At 37.6% G+C, this 12,680-nt stretch overlaps 1 protein-coding gene across 45 annotated transcripts in view; it reads left to right on the top strand.

Moving 5' to 3' along the window:
• SENP7 (SUMO specific peptidase 7) overlaps positions 1-12,680 on the top strand; it is a 197,523-nt gene that overhangs the window by 169,684 nt on the left and 15,159 nt on the right. For 36 of the 45 annotated variants that reach the window (XM_051819121.3, XM_051819122.3, XM_051819113.3 and 33 more), the window contains 4 exons: positions 634-813; positions 3,159-3,421; positions 8,554-8,687; positions 10,351-10,467. In XM_051819121.3, the coding sequence (XP_051675081.3) occupies positions 634-813; positions 3,159-3,421; positions 8,554-8,687; positions 10,351-10,467 (694 nt within the window). Of the gene's footprint in view, positions 1-633; positions 814-3,158; positions 3,422-8,553; positions 8,688-10,350; positions 10,468-12,680 lie in introns of those variants that run through there. The other 9 variants (XM_070072017.2, XM_070072012.2, XM_070072018.2 and 6 more) reach the window with 2 other exon arrangements.

Raw genomic sequence — 12,680 nt, 5'->3', positions numbered from 1 at the left:
TTCCCATCAACAGTGGGTTAGCATCCATTTTTCCCCACATCCTCACCAGCATCTGTTGTTGGTAGATTTCAGTAGTGGTGTATCTTTATTCTGGAATTAAGATGTTTTGCAAGAAGAAAGATGGGAAGAAATTGGCCTTTGACAGTATTTTGAGCCTTGGTTTATATTATTGACCAAGATGAGTAAGAAGAACTATAAATATATAATTTTCTCCTAAATTTTATGCTTAGTTTTCTGCATTGATAGTCATCCCATTCCCCCAATCTCCACCCCCGTTTGCTAGCAGAATTCCCGTGGACAAATCTCGCTGGACAAGGTTTCTATGTTATGAAAATTTCATCTCACGTTTTCCTTTTCTGTATAGAATTGAAATCATATAGTGAGAGACTAAATCTCTTTAATAGTTATTTAGCTCTTCCTAATTTGTAATGTGATTTTTTAAAGCTGTAATGATGTTGCTTGGGCTATTTCAGCTAAATTAGTGAAGTTCATTGGAAATATATCTTTGAAAAATTTTGCATATAATTCTTTTAGAAAGCTATAGAATATTAAGAAGTGTCATATAGTACATAAGAAATGTATTCTTAAGTACATTTAGTAGATTGATTTTTAAATTGCTATCTTTTGTTTCAGTGTCCCTGAATGAGGTTTCATTGCTAGTGGATACCAGACATTTAAAGAGGTTTGGATTGTGGAAAAGTAAGGATGAGGACCACAGTAAAAGGAATCATGCTATCCTTTTCCTCTGGGTCTCTTCAGATTACCTTCAAGAAATTCAGACCCAGTTAGAAAATTCTATATTAAGCCAGCAATGTGAGTATAAAATGATTTCTAAATTTCAGGATAACCTGATATGTCTAAAAAATAAAGTAGTTTGTGTCTAAAATAACTTAACAGTATAATTATTTCATTGAGTTAAAAATAATTTTATCCCTTAACATTATATTGTATATCTTAGGAAAGCTCATGCAAATATATAGTATGAGAAAACTGCATGTATTTCCAAAAATTTCTTGCACCAAAATAAACTTACCTTTTAATTTCCTTTTTATGAAGTACTCTCATATAAGATAAATTATTTCATCAATTCCTACAGTTTTTCCTGGTAATTTTATTCAATGGAGTGAAATTATCTTCTATAATAAATGTTGTTTAAAAAATCTTAAATGTTGTTTACCTTGGAAACAAAAAAGCTCCTGTGTTCTTAAAACAAAACTAAAGAGAGATACCTCATGTTTAATTCACTTGTCAGCATCCCTGGCTACCTTTCTTATGAGTAACTTACCTTTCTTTCCTAATCAACCGTGACAGAGTTAATTGGTGGTAAAGTGAAATAAAATCTAGAAATCTTTACCTTTACCATTTTCTTTAGTTTCTAAAAAAAATCAGCTTACTTATGTATCATTACTTGTAAGACTCATTGAATACTTTTCTGCATGTACCCATAAGATGTTTCTGCATATATGCATCTTGAAGTATTTCCCACCTATTTTAGTTTCTAACTTCTTTTTAATGTTTTTTTTTTTTTTTAAAGATTTATTTATTTGAAAGAGTTACAGAGAGAGGGGGAGACAGACAGACAGGGTGATCTTCCATCTGCTGGTTCACTCCCCAGATGACTGCAACAGCAAAGGCTGGGGCATGCTGAAGCCAGGAGCCAGGAATTTCATCTGGGACTCCCACATGGGTGGCAGGGACCCAAGTACTCGGGCCATCTTTTGCTGCTTTTCCAGGTCATCATCAGGGAGCTGGATTTGAAATGGAGCATCTGGGACCTGAACCATTGCCCATATAGGATGTCAGTCACAGGCGGTCTCTTTACCTACTATGCCACAATGCTGGTGCACGAGTTTCTAGCTTCTTAAAGGAATCTATTTTAGAACTGGGTAAATCAGTTTAGTAAGATTCTTTCTTACCTCTTTGATATTTTTACCTTCTTCCCCCATTCTCTTACATATTAAAAATGTTACATAGTAAATTAATTTTATACCTTCTTTTCTTGTAATTACTTTCAGTGGAAAAAATCATGATTTAATAGCAAAGAGTAGGGGGGAATATAAAGAGTCACTTATATACTCATTGTAAGGAGAAATAATTTTTTTAAAAGATTTATTTATTTATTTGAAAGGCAGAATTGCAGAGAGGCAGAGGGACAGGGAGGGAGGATGGGAGGGAGAAGAGAGAAAGAGAAAGAGAGAGAGAATCTTCCATCTGCTTTTTCACTCTTCAAATGGCCACAATAGCTGGACCATCTTCCACTGCTTTCCCAGACGTATTAGCAGGGAGGTGGATTGGAGATGGAGCAGCCAGGATTTGAACTGGCATCCATATGGGATTTTGGTACTGCAGGTGGTGGCTTTACCTGCTATGCCACAACACCTGCCCAGAGAGAATGTTTTTTGAGAGTATGGCTGAGATGGTGGGTGAAAAAAAATAAAAGAGGCATTTTAATTGAAATACTTTATTTGATACATTTGATTTATGGAGGAGACTAGAGAAAAGTAATTGCTGAATTTTCATTTATTCATAACATTTATCAACAGTGTTTTCTAGGCTGGCACCGTGGCTCACTAGGCTAATCCTCCGCCTGCGGCACCTGCATCCTGGGTTCTAGTCCCGGTTAGGGTACCGGATTCTGTCCAGTTGCTCCTCTTCCAGTAGCCCGGTCAGGCAGTGGAGGATGGCCCAAGTGCTTGGGCCCTGCACCGGCATGGGAAACCAGGAGGAAGCACCTGGCTCCTGGCTTCAGATCCACGCAGCACTGGCCATAGCGTCCATTTTGGGGGTAAACCAACGGAAGGAAGACCTTTCTCTCTGTCTGTCCTTCTCACTGTCTAACTCTGCCTGTCAAACAAACAAACAAACAAACAAAAAACAGTATTTTCTAGCGCTTACTAAATGCTGCACACGGGAGAAATAGCAGTGAACAACCTGTGAAGTTTCCATTCTAGTGTAGTAAACAGGTGTCTAAAAATTGTGAGCTTGGGCTCTAGGTTATTAATGGCTTATCTGGGGATTTTAATTTGCCTGGGTTATTACCTAACATACAAAATACTTTGATAGGTTATCTGCCAACCTTACTGTTAATGATGATTAGATTATTTTAATTATAATCGTGAGAAGTTTATTGATTAAAAATTGTTTCTTTTTTTCCATAGCAAAATCCAGTGAATTCATTTTCCTTGAAATACACAATCCTATTTCACAAAAAGAAGAATTGCAACTGAAAGATATTATGACAGAAATTAGTACAACCAATGGAGAAGTAGAGCTTTCTTATCCATTGTCTTGGGTTCAGGCACTTCCTTTGTTTCAGAATCTCTCTTCAAAAGAAAGTTCTTTTATTCATTATTATTGTGCTTCAACTTGTTCTTTACCTGCTGCTGCTACCGAGGCAATGAAGATGAAATCAGTATCCCAGGTTAGCATATGGTTAATAAATTTAGGAGGGGGTGGGAAAGTAAATCTTTCACTGATATTAGGCTGATATAATAATGCTGTGTTTTTCCAAAAGAACACAGAAACTAACTCGAAATAACTCTAGTGACAAAGATGAACAAAATTAATAATAGAAACATATGAATATAATGCAAGAATAAAATAAATATTGAAGATTCTATATTGGTACAGATAGATAATTGAGTTACTGAATGAGTGAATAAATAATAAATGGTACTTAAGGGACAATTCTTCATTAAAAAAGGGATCTAATTAATTAAATAAAAGGCACTAATATATAAAACTACTTCTAGGGGCCAACATTTTGGTATAGCAGGTAAAGCCATTGCCTGCAATGCCAGCATTCCATATGGGTGCTGGTTCAAGTTTCAGTTGCTCCACTTCTGATCCAGCTCCCTGCTAATGCTCCTGGGAAAGCAGTGGAAGATGACCCAAGTGCTTGGGCCCCTGCACCCAAATGGGAGACCTGGAAAAAGCTCCTGGTTCCTGGCTTTGGCCTGGACCAGCCTCTACTGTTGCAGCCATTTGTGGAGTGAACCAGTAGATGGGTGGAAGATCTCTCTCTCTGTCTTCTCACCCTTAACCCACTCCCCCACCCCCGTAACTCTGTCTTTCAAATAAATAAATAAATAAATAAATAATCTTTAAAAAGGAATGATGAACACGACTAGAACACAATACAACAGAAATACAATACAAATGCTTTGCAGTTTGGAGTTTGAATTTTTGGACTAGGGATGCTCAAGTTTTTTTTTTTTTTTTTTTTTTTAATTTTTTTACAGGCAGAGTGGACAGTGAGAGAGAGAGAGACAGAGAGAAAGGTCTTCCTTTTGCTGTTGGTTCACCCTCCAATGGCTGCCGCGGCTGGCGCGCTGCGGCCGGCGCACTGCGCTGATCCGATGGCAGGAGCCAGGTGCTTCTCCTGGTCTCCCATGGGGTGCAGGGCCCAAGCACTTGGGCCATCCTCCACTGCACTCCCTGGCCACAGCAGAGAGCTGGCCTGGAAGGGGGGCAACCAGGACAGAATACGGCGGGCGCTCCGACCGGGACTAGAACCCGGTGTGCCGGCGCCGCAAGGCAGAGGATTAGCCTAGTGAGCCGTGGCGCCGGCGATGCTCAAGTTTTAAAGTCTATTAAAATATTACAAAATCCAAAAATCTCCAAAATCTGAAACACTTCTTGTCCTAAACATTTTGAATAAATGATTCTCATCTTGTTTTTATGATTCTTGTGGGTAAGGTCCACTGATGGACACTAAATTCAATGGCTGAAAATTTGAGGAGAAACAAGGATATATGCATAATCTTGAAGTCTGTTGCTCAAAATATTTATTAATTACAAAGATAAAAGTAGTAACTCTTCAATGGAAAAGCCTAGCAGACATTACCGTAACTAACTGATCAACGTTACCACCATTGGTACTAAGACTAGTCAGCATAATGTACCCCTTGATACCATGCATGGATAAGGGCACATTATTTCTATGGTATTCTTCCCAATAGTGTATGACTTCAGCTTAATCATGAGAAAAGTGAGACAAACGCAGCTACAAAATAATCAACTAATATTCTTAAGCAGTATTAAGGTCATGAAAGACAAGAAAAGACAGGAGTTGGAGAATCCTGAATCAGAAAAAGGGTATTGGTGGAAAAACAAGTTAAATCATACTAAAGACTGAATTCTGTTAATGGTATTCTATTGATGTTAATTTCTTAGTTTTGATAATTGTACCATGGTTATATGTAATATTAAGATTAGGGGAATTTGAGGTTTTTTTTAATTGCAATTCTTCTATAAGTCTATAAAATTATCTTGAAACAATAGTAAATTAGATACATATTATGCTTCTTTTTATGAATTGATAATTATTTACATGTAGTTTGTGTATCTCTGCCAAAAACTTCTAGAAAGAAAGTTGTTTATTAAGTAACTATGGCATATACACAAATTCACATATGAGTATACGCACACAGGTTTGATCTGGAGCTAACCTTTTACTTAAAAGCTTTTACAAAGCTATATTAGGCCAGCACTGTGGCTCAATAGGCTAATCCTCCGCCTTGCGGTGCTGGCACACTGGGTTCTAGTCCTGGTCGGGGTGCCGGATGCTGTCCTGGTTTCTCGTCTTCCAGCCCAGCTCTCTGCTGTGGTCGGGGAGTGCAGTGGAGGATGGCCCAAGTGCTTGGGCCCTGCACCTGCATGGGAGACCAGGAGAAGCACCTGGCTCCTGGCTTCGGATCAGCGTGGTGCACCAGCCGCAGGGTGCAGCGGCCATTGTGGGGTAAAGGAAGACCTTTTTCTCTGTCTCTCTCTCTCTCACTGTCTAACTCTGCCTGTCAAAATAAATAAATAAATAAATAAATAAATAAATAAATAAATAAATAAATGAAAAAAGAAAGCTATATTAGTTCTACTCAGCCATAAGAAATAATAAAATCCTGTCTCTTACAACAAAGTAGAGGCAGCTGGAAACAATTATACTTAGTGAAATAAGCCAATTCCAAAAAGACAAATACCATATATTTTCCTAATCTGTGGTAACTAATAGAGTATAAAAAATATAATGTAAAGGAATGAAATTGGCATTTTGAGATTCAATGATTGTTCATAGCCCTTGCCTCTACTGCTGTTGTGAAACTGTATTTTTCTTCTTATTATTTGTTGAACTGTTTACATAGTGTAGGGTTAATCTAATGAGTATAAAGTAAACTGAAATTAGATCATTGTAAAAATTAAGAGAGAAATTAGGAAAAATGTGGAAAGGTGGGAGTGTAGGTAAGAGGGAGGGTAGGATGGGAAGTATCACTATGTTTCTAAATCTGTGTACATGAAATACATGAAATTTGTATACCTTAAGTAAAATTTAAAAAACAAATCTACATCAGTGTAAAATGAGGCACAAGACTTCATTACTATCTTTGTTTAGCATAATATTATAAAAATTTTGCCCTATAATTATATTGTGTATACAAGTTGGTATCTTTTTCATTTTAATGAGTATCAGTTTATATTATAAACTAAGACTGTTAATTTTAAATTTCATTTTTTCCTACTTTCTGTCACCTGTTTTGATTATTATGAACTACAAAATTATTTTTTTCTTTTTTAAGATTTTATTTATTTTCTTGAGAGGTAGAGCTACAGGCAGTGAGAGGGAGAGACAGAGAGAAAGATCTTCCATCCACTGGTTTACTTCCTAAACGGCTGCAATGGCCGGAGCCAGGCCAATCCGAAGCTGGGGGCCAGGATCTTCTGGGTCTCTCACATGAGTGCAGGGGCACAAGCCCTTGTGCAATCTTCCATTGCCTTCCCAGGCCATAGGCAGAGAACTAGATCAGAAGAGGAGCAGCCGAGACTAGAACCTTCATCCACATGGGATGCTGGTACCCAAGGCAAGGCTTAGCCTACTGTGCCACATTGCCAGTCCTGCAAAATTCTTGATTATAGAGCTCATTTCTGGAAGTAGCATTTCACTTTAAACTTTGATCAATGTATACACAATATGTTTTAATCATAAGTACTATAATATTCTCCACCCCCTTATCCATTATTCTTCTTTTTACAGTTTCAGTTATAAATGGTCAGCCATGATCTGAAACGATTGAGTTGAAAATTCCAAACATTAATCATTTGAGTTTTAAATTTCGTGCTTTTCTGACTAATGTGATAAGATCGTGTATTATCCAGCTTTGTCCTTCCTGGAATATGAATTGTTCCTTTGTCCTGTGTATCTATACTATATATACTACCCACTTGTTAGCCACTTAATTGTTTTAGTTATCAAATGCACTGTTGCTGTATTGCAGTGCTTGTTTTCAAGTACCCTTATTTTACTGTATAATAACCCCAAAGTGTTAGAGGAATTGTGCTGGGAATTTGGGTATGCCAAAGGAAAGCTATAACATGCTTTTTTTTCAGAAAACTTTTATTTAACAAATATAAATTTCGAAAGTACAACTTTTGGATTATAGAGGTTTTTCTCCCCATACCCACCCTCCCACCCAAAAACCATCCCATCTCCTACTCCCTCTCCCATCCCATTCTTCATTAAGATTCATTTTTTTAAAAGAATTTTATTTTATTTTATTTTTTGACAGGCAGAGTTAGACAGTGAGAGAGACAGAGAGAAAGGTCTTCCTTTTTCCGTTGGTTCACCCCCCAAGTGGCCGCTATGGCTAGCGCGTTGCGGCCAGCGCACTGCGCTGATCCGAAGCCAGGAGCCAGGTGCTTCCTCCTGGTCTCCCATGTGGGTGCAGGACCCAAGGACCTGGGCCATCCTCCACTGCCTTCCCGGGCCACAGCAGAGAGCTGGACTGTAAGAGGAGCAACTGGGACAGAATCCGGCGCCCCAACCGGGGCTAGAACCCTGTGTGCCGGTGCCGCAGGTGGAGGACTAGCCTAGTGAGCTGCGGCACCAGCCAAGATTCATTTTTAATTCTCTTTATATACAGAAGATCACCTTAGTATATACTAAGTAAAGATTTCAACAGTTTGCACCCACCCAGCCACACAAAGCATAAAGTACTGTTTGAATACTATTTTTACTGTTAATTCTCATAGTACAACACATTAAGGACAGGAATCCTACATGGAAAGTAAGTGCACAGTGTCTCCTGTTATAACACGCTTTCTTAAGTGAAAAGGTAGAAGTTCTTGACTTATTAAGGAAAGGTAAATGATATGTTAGGGTTGCTGAGAATCTTCTACCTGATACTGTGAACAGGAAAAAGAAATTTGTATTACTTTTGCTGTCACACCTCAAATTACAGAAACCTCTACCACTATGCGTATTAATTGCTTAATTAGGATGGAAAAAGTATTAAATTATAGAATTTGATACTCTCCATGGTTTCAGGCATCCTCTGAGGGTCTAGGAATGTATCCCCTGTAGATCAAGAAAAACTATGTGTTTTGGTTTGATTATATCTTTATGGAAATTCTAAAAGTGTGTGTGTGTGTATGTGTGTGTGTATATATATAATGAACACAGATTTCTCTTATAAGTCTGGTTTTTTAACTTTGTCCTTTTAAATCTTAATATGTTTGTATTTATAAATTTACAAGGAGATATTTTCCTTTGCTGTTTTCTCTCAGCCTTCAAATACAGATGCCACCAAACCTACCTACACCTTCGTGCAGAAGCAAAGTAGTGGTTGCTACTCACTATCCATCACATCTAACCCAGATGAAGAATGGCGAGAAGTCAGGCAAACTGGACCTGTTCAGAAGTGTGTACTGTGTCATATTCTGTTAGTAATAGGCGGGCATAGTTTTCACTCATGTTGCTGCTTTTATGTTTACCTTTTGAAATGCTTTTGGGTTTAGTTTCATGTTAATGGCTAGTAATGGAAGTAATGTTTTTAACTGATGATAAGCAAAGAAATTCATTAAGTAAGCAGTAGGTGCCATTGCATTTAATCTTATGTCATTAAGATAGAAAAGGAAGCCAAAAATGTCATATTTATTGTGAATAAGGTATTTGTGAAAATATTTACTTGAGTAGCAATATATGGTTTTGAAGATTATTCTACATTTGCATATATGGTAAGGTAAATGAAATTGTGTACTAAAGTATGCTAGGTTTGAGGTATTTTGAGTTTTTTCATAAGTTCCTTCTTTGTTCATATTTTATCTTTTATGTCTTTTCATGATGGTAAGGCAGAATAGAGTATGTGTGTTTGAAGTTATTTCTCTACCTCCATGTGATTCTTTTTCTCTTTTTAAAAAAGTAGTTAAAAGCATAAGAAAGTAAAAATCAATGAGATGGTAAATATATTTTAGCATTCAAATTCTTGATTTTCAGGGTTAGGCATTTAGTCTGGTGTTTAAGACACCAGTTAGGGCACCCACATTCCCCGTCCGAAAGCCCGGCTTCAACTCCTAGCTCTGGCTCTTGATTACTAGCTTCCTGCTGATGCAGATTCTGAGAGGCACTGGTGATAGCTCAAGGCGTGAGGTTCCTGCCATCCGCTTTGGGAGCATTGGAATGAGTTCCTTGCTCCTGGCTTCAGTCTTCCCCACTCCCCAGCTGTGCTGGGCATTTGGGGGAGCACTCTCCAACCAACAGATGGGGGAGCACTCTCTATTTTACAGGAAGACTCTTAGGTTCTTGAACCTTCTGCTGGGAGGAGTACCTTTTACACCATTGTTAACTAGCTCATCAAGTACCACCTTGTCTATTTAAAAAAGTTTATAGCCAGCAATTCACATCTGGTCTTATTTCTAAAATTTTAAGAGACAGTGCCAGAAGGAAGTTGCATAAAAAATTAGTTGTCATCTATATTATTCTCTGGTTATGATCTAATTTTTCACTGTCATTTTGTTCCTTTTAAGTTTATGTTGTAAGCACTTTCTTACAGGAAACTTACCTCCCCAGCTCCCATATTATTTCCTTATTGCCTGGCTATTGGTGTAGACTGGCCACGAAGAGAGAATAAATTTTGTCTGCTGACTTTTCTTTTTAAAATTTTCATTTAAAAGAGAGAGAGAGGGAGTGAGAGTTACTTGTCTTCCATTTGCTGTTTCATTCCTTGAATGCTGGCAACAGCTGTCCTGGGCCAGGCCAAAGCCGGGAGTCTGGAGCTCTACCTGGGTGCAGGGACTCACCTACTTGAGCCATCATCATGGTTCCAGGATGTGTATTAGTAAGAAATTAGAATTGGAAGCACAAGGAAGACTTGAACCCAGGCACTCCAACATGGAATGTGGCATCTCAAGCAATGTCTTATGTGAGAATAAGATAAAATATAATTGCTTGTGTTGTCAGATATTTTTTATTCTGTTGATTTTAGTTATAGAATACTACTATGTAGTTATTATTTCATTTAAGAGATATCTTAGATATTAGAATTGTGAATATCATCAGTATTTTTTAACTTTATTTTTTTTAAGATTGATTGTATATCCTCCACCCCCTACCAAAGGAGGATTAGGAGTAACTAATGAAGATCTGGAGTGTTTAGAAGAAGGAGAGTTTCTTAATGATGTAATAATTGATTTTTACCTTAAGTAAGTACAGTGATAATTACTCTTCATATTTTTTGTAGGTTTTAGTGTGAAAATTAATGGTTTTGTCTTTGTCTTATTTTGATTCTAGTTAAAAGTAACTTGCTAATACTAACTGATAGAATTAAAAAGGGAGAGAATGATCCAACATGGGAAGCGGGATACACAGCAGACTCCTAAAATGGTAGATGTCCTAAACAGCACTCTAGCCTCAGAATCAGCCCTAAAGGCATTCGGATCTGGCTGAACAGCCCATGAGAGTATTTCAGGCATGGAAAGCCAAGACACTCTGGCAAAAAAAAAAAAAAATCCTAAATGAAAGATCTCTGCAAGTGAGATCCTAGTGGAAAGAATAGGCCATCAAAGAAGGAGGTACCTTTCTCTGAAGGGAGGAGAGAACTTCCACTTTAACTATGACCTTGTCTAAATAAGATCGGAGTTGGTGAACTCAAAAGGCTTCCATAGCTTTGGCAACTCATGACTAGAGCCTCGGGAGATTACTGATGCCATAAACAAGAGTGTCAATTGTTAAGTCAACAACAGTTGTCACTGTGCACTTAATGTGTCCTTAATGTGTTGTCCAATGTGAATTAATGCTATAACTAGTACTCAAACAGTATTTTTCACTTTGTGTCTCTGTGTGGGTACAAACTGTTGAAATCTTTACTTAATATATACTAAATTGATCTTCCGTATATATATATTCATTGAAAATGAATCTTGATGTGAATGGGATGGGAGAGGGAGTGGGAGATGGGATGGTTGTGGGTGGGAGGGAAGTTATGGGGAGGGAAGCCATTGTAATCCATAAGCTGTACTTTGGAAATTTATATTTATTAGATAAAAGTTAAAAAAATAAAAGTAATTTTCTGGGCCTGGCACGGTGGTGAAGCTGGTTAAGCTGAAGTGTGCAGTGCCAGCATCCCATATGAGCACTGGTTTGAGTACTGGCTACTCTACCTTGTTCCATCTTCCTGCTAATGTGCCTCGGAAAGCAACAGAAGATGGCTCTAGTCATTGGGTCCTTACACCCACGTGGAAGACCCGGATGAAGCTCCTGCCTCCTGGATTCAACCTGGCCTAACCCAGGTCATTGTGGCCATTTGGGGAGTGAACCAGCAGATGAAAGACTTCTGTGTCTCTCCTTCTCTCTCTGCAGCTCTGTCTTCCAAATAACTCTTAAGTAACTTGCCCAAGGTTTCAAGATTTGGAATTTTTTTTCTAAATTTTGAAATTTTAAGTTTCATTCATTTATTTCCACAGATGCTATATACTTCAGAGGAGTTGTTGAATTTTTGTGTTTGTTTTTGATTTATACTTATTTGACTACTGTATTATTGTGGTTAAGGAAATACTTAAATAATTACGAATAATTTGGGAACTGAAAGAAATAACTCTATTAAGTTCTCTTTTTAGGATATCTTTAGGATCACTGCTACTTTAAAAATCTATGCTACTTTCCATTAAAAATATTTTCAACTTTTTGTGTAATAAAAGTTGAAAGAATGAATATGAAAACCTTTAAAGCCTTCATAAAAAGGAAATTACTTTCTAATCCTTATTTTATACTGGATCTAAATCTCCAATATGTGATGGAGATGTCTCCTAGTTATTTCATATATTGCTCCCAAACAAAATTTTTTCCCATCTTACTTAAACTTTATTGTTTTACTATTGAAATTCTTAATCCAGTCATTCTACCTCCAAATCTTACATATATACATATGTTATAGATTTAATCTTTAGAAATTCAGTTGGGTCTTTTTATGTCTTCCATGACTCTAACTTTTTGAGTATATGGAATACAGTTATTATCTGTTTGATATCATTGTCTAAAATGCATAATCTAATGTCTGTGTCAATTCTGGGTTGGTTTTCGTTGAGTGATTTTTCTCTTCAGTATGAATATTTTTTAAAAGGTTGTTTTATTTATTTGAGAGGAAGAGTTGCAAAGAGAGAGAAAGGAGAGATAGAGAAGTCTTTCATCAGCTTGTTAGCTCCCCAGTTTGCTGCAAAGGCCAGGGCTGAGCCAGGCTGAAGCCAGAGGCCAGGAGCTTCTTCCAAGTTTCCCACATGGATGGCAAGGCCCCAAGAAGCTGGGCCATCTTCTGTTGCTTTTCCTAGGCCGTTAACAGGGAGCTGTATTGGAAGAGGAACAGCTAAGACATGAATTGGTACCCATATGGATGCTGGCATTGCAGGTGGTGACCTTATCC

Source organism: Oryctolagus cuniculus, chromosome 4, assembly GCF_051225735.1.
Source record: "Oryctolagus cuniculus isolate XC-2025 breed Fujian yellow rabbit chromosome 4, ASM5122573v1, whole genome shotgun sequence".
In the NCBI taxonomy this organism is placed as follows: domain Eukaryota; kingdom Metazoa; phylum Chordata; class Mammalia; order Lagomorpha; family Leporidae; genus Oryctolagus; species Oryctolagus cuniculus.
The sequence above is the reverse complement of the archived record's forward strand: the minus strand, read 5'-3'. Positions and strand labels throughout refer to the sequence as shown.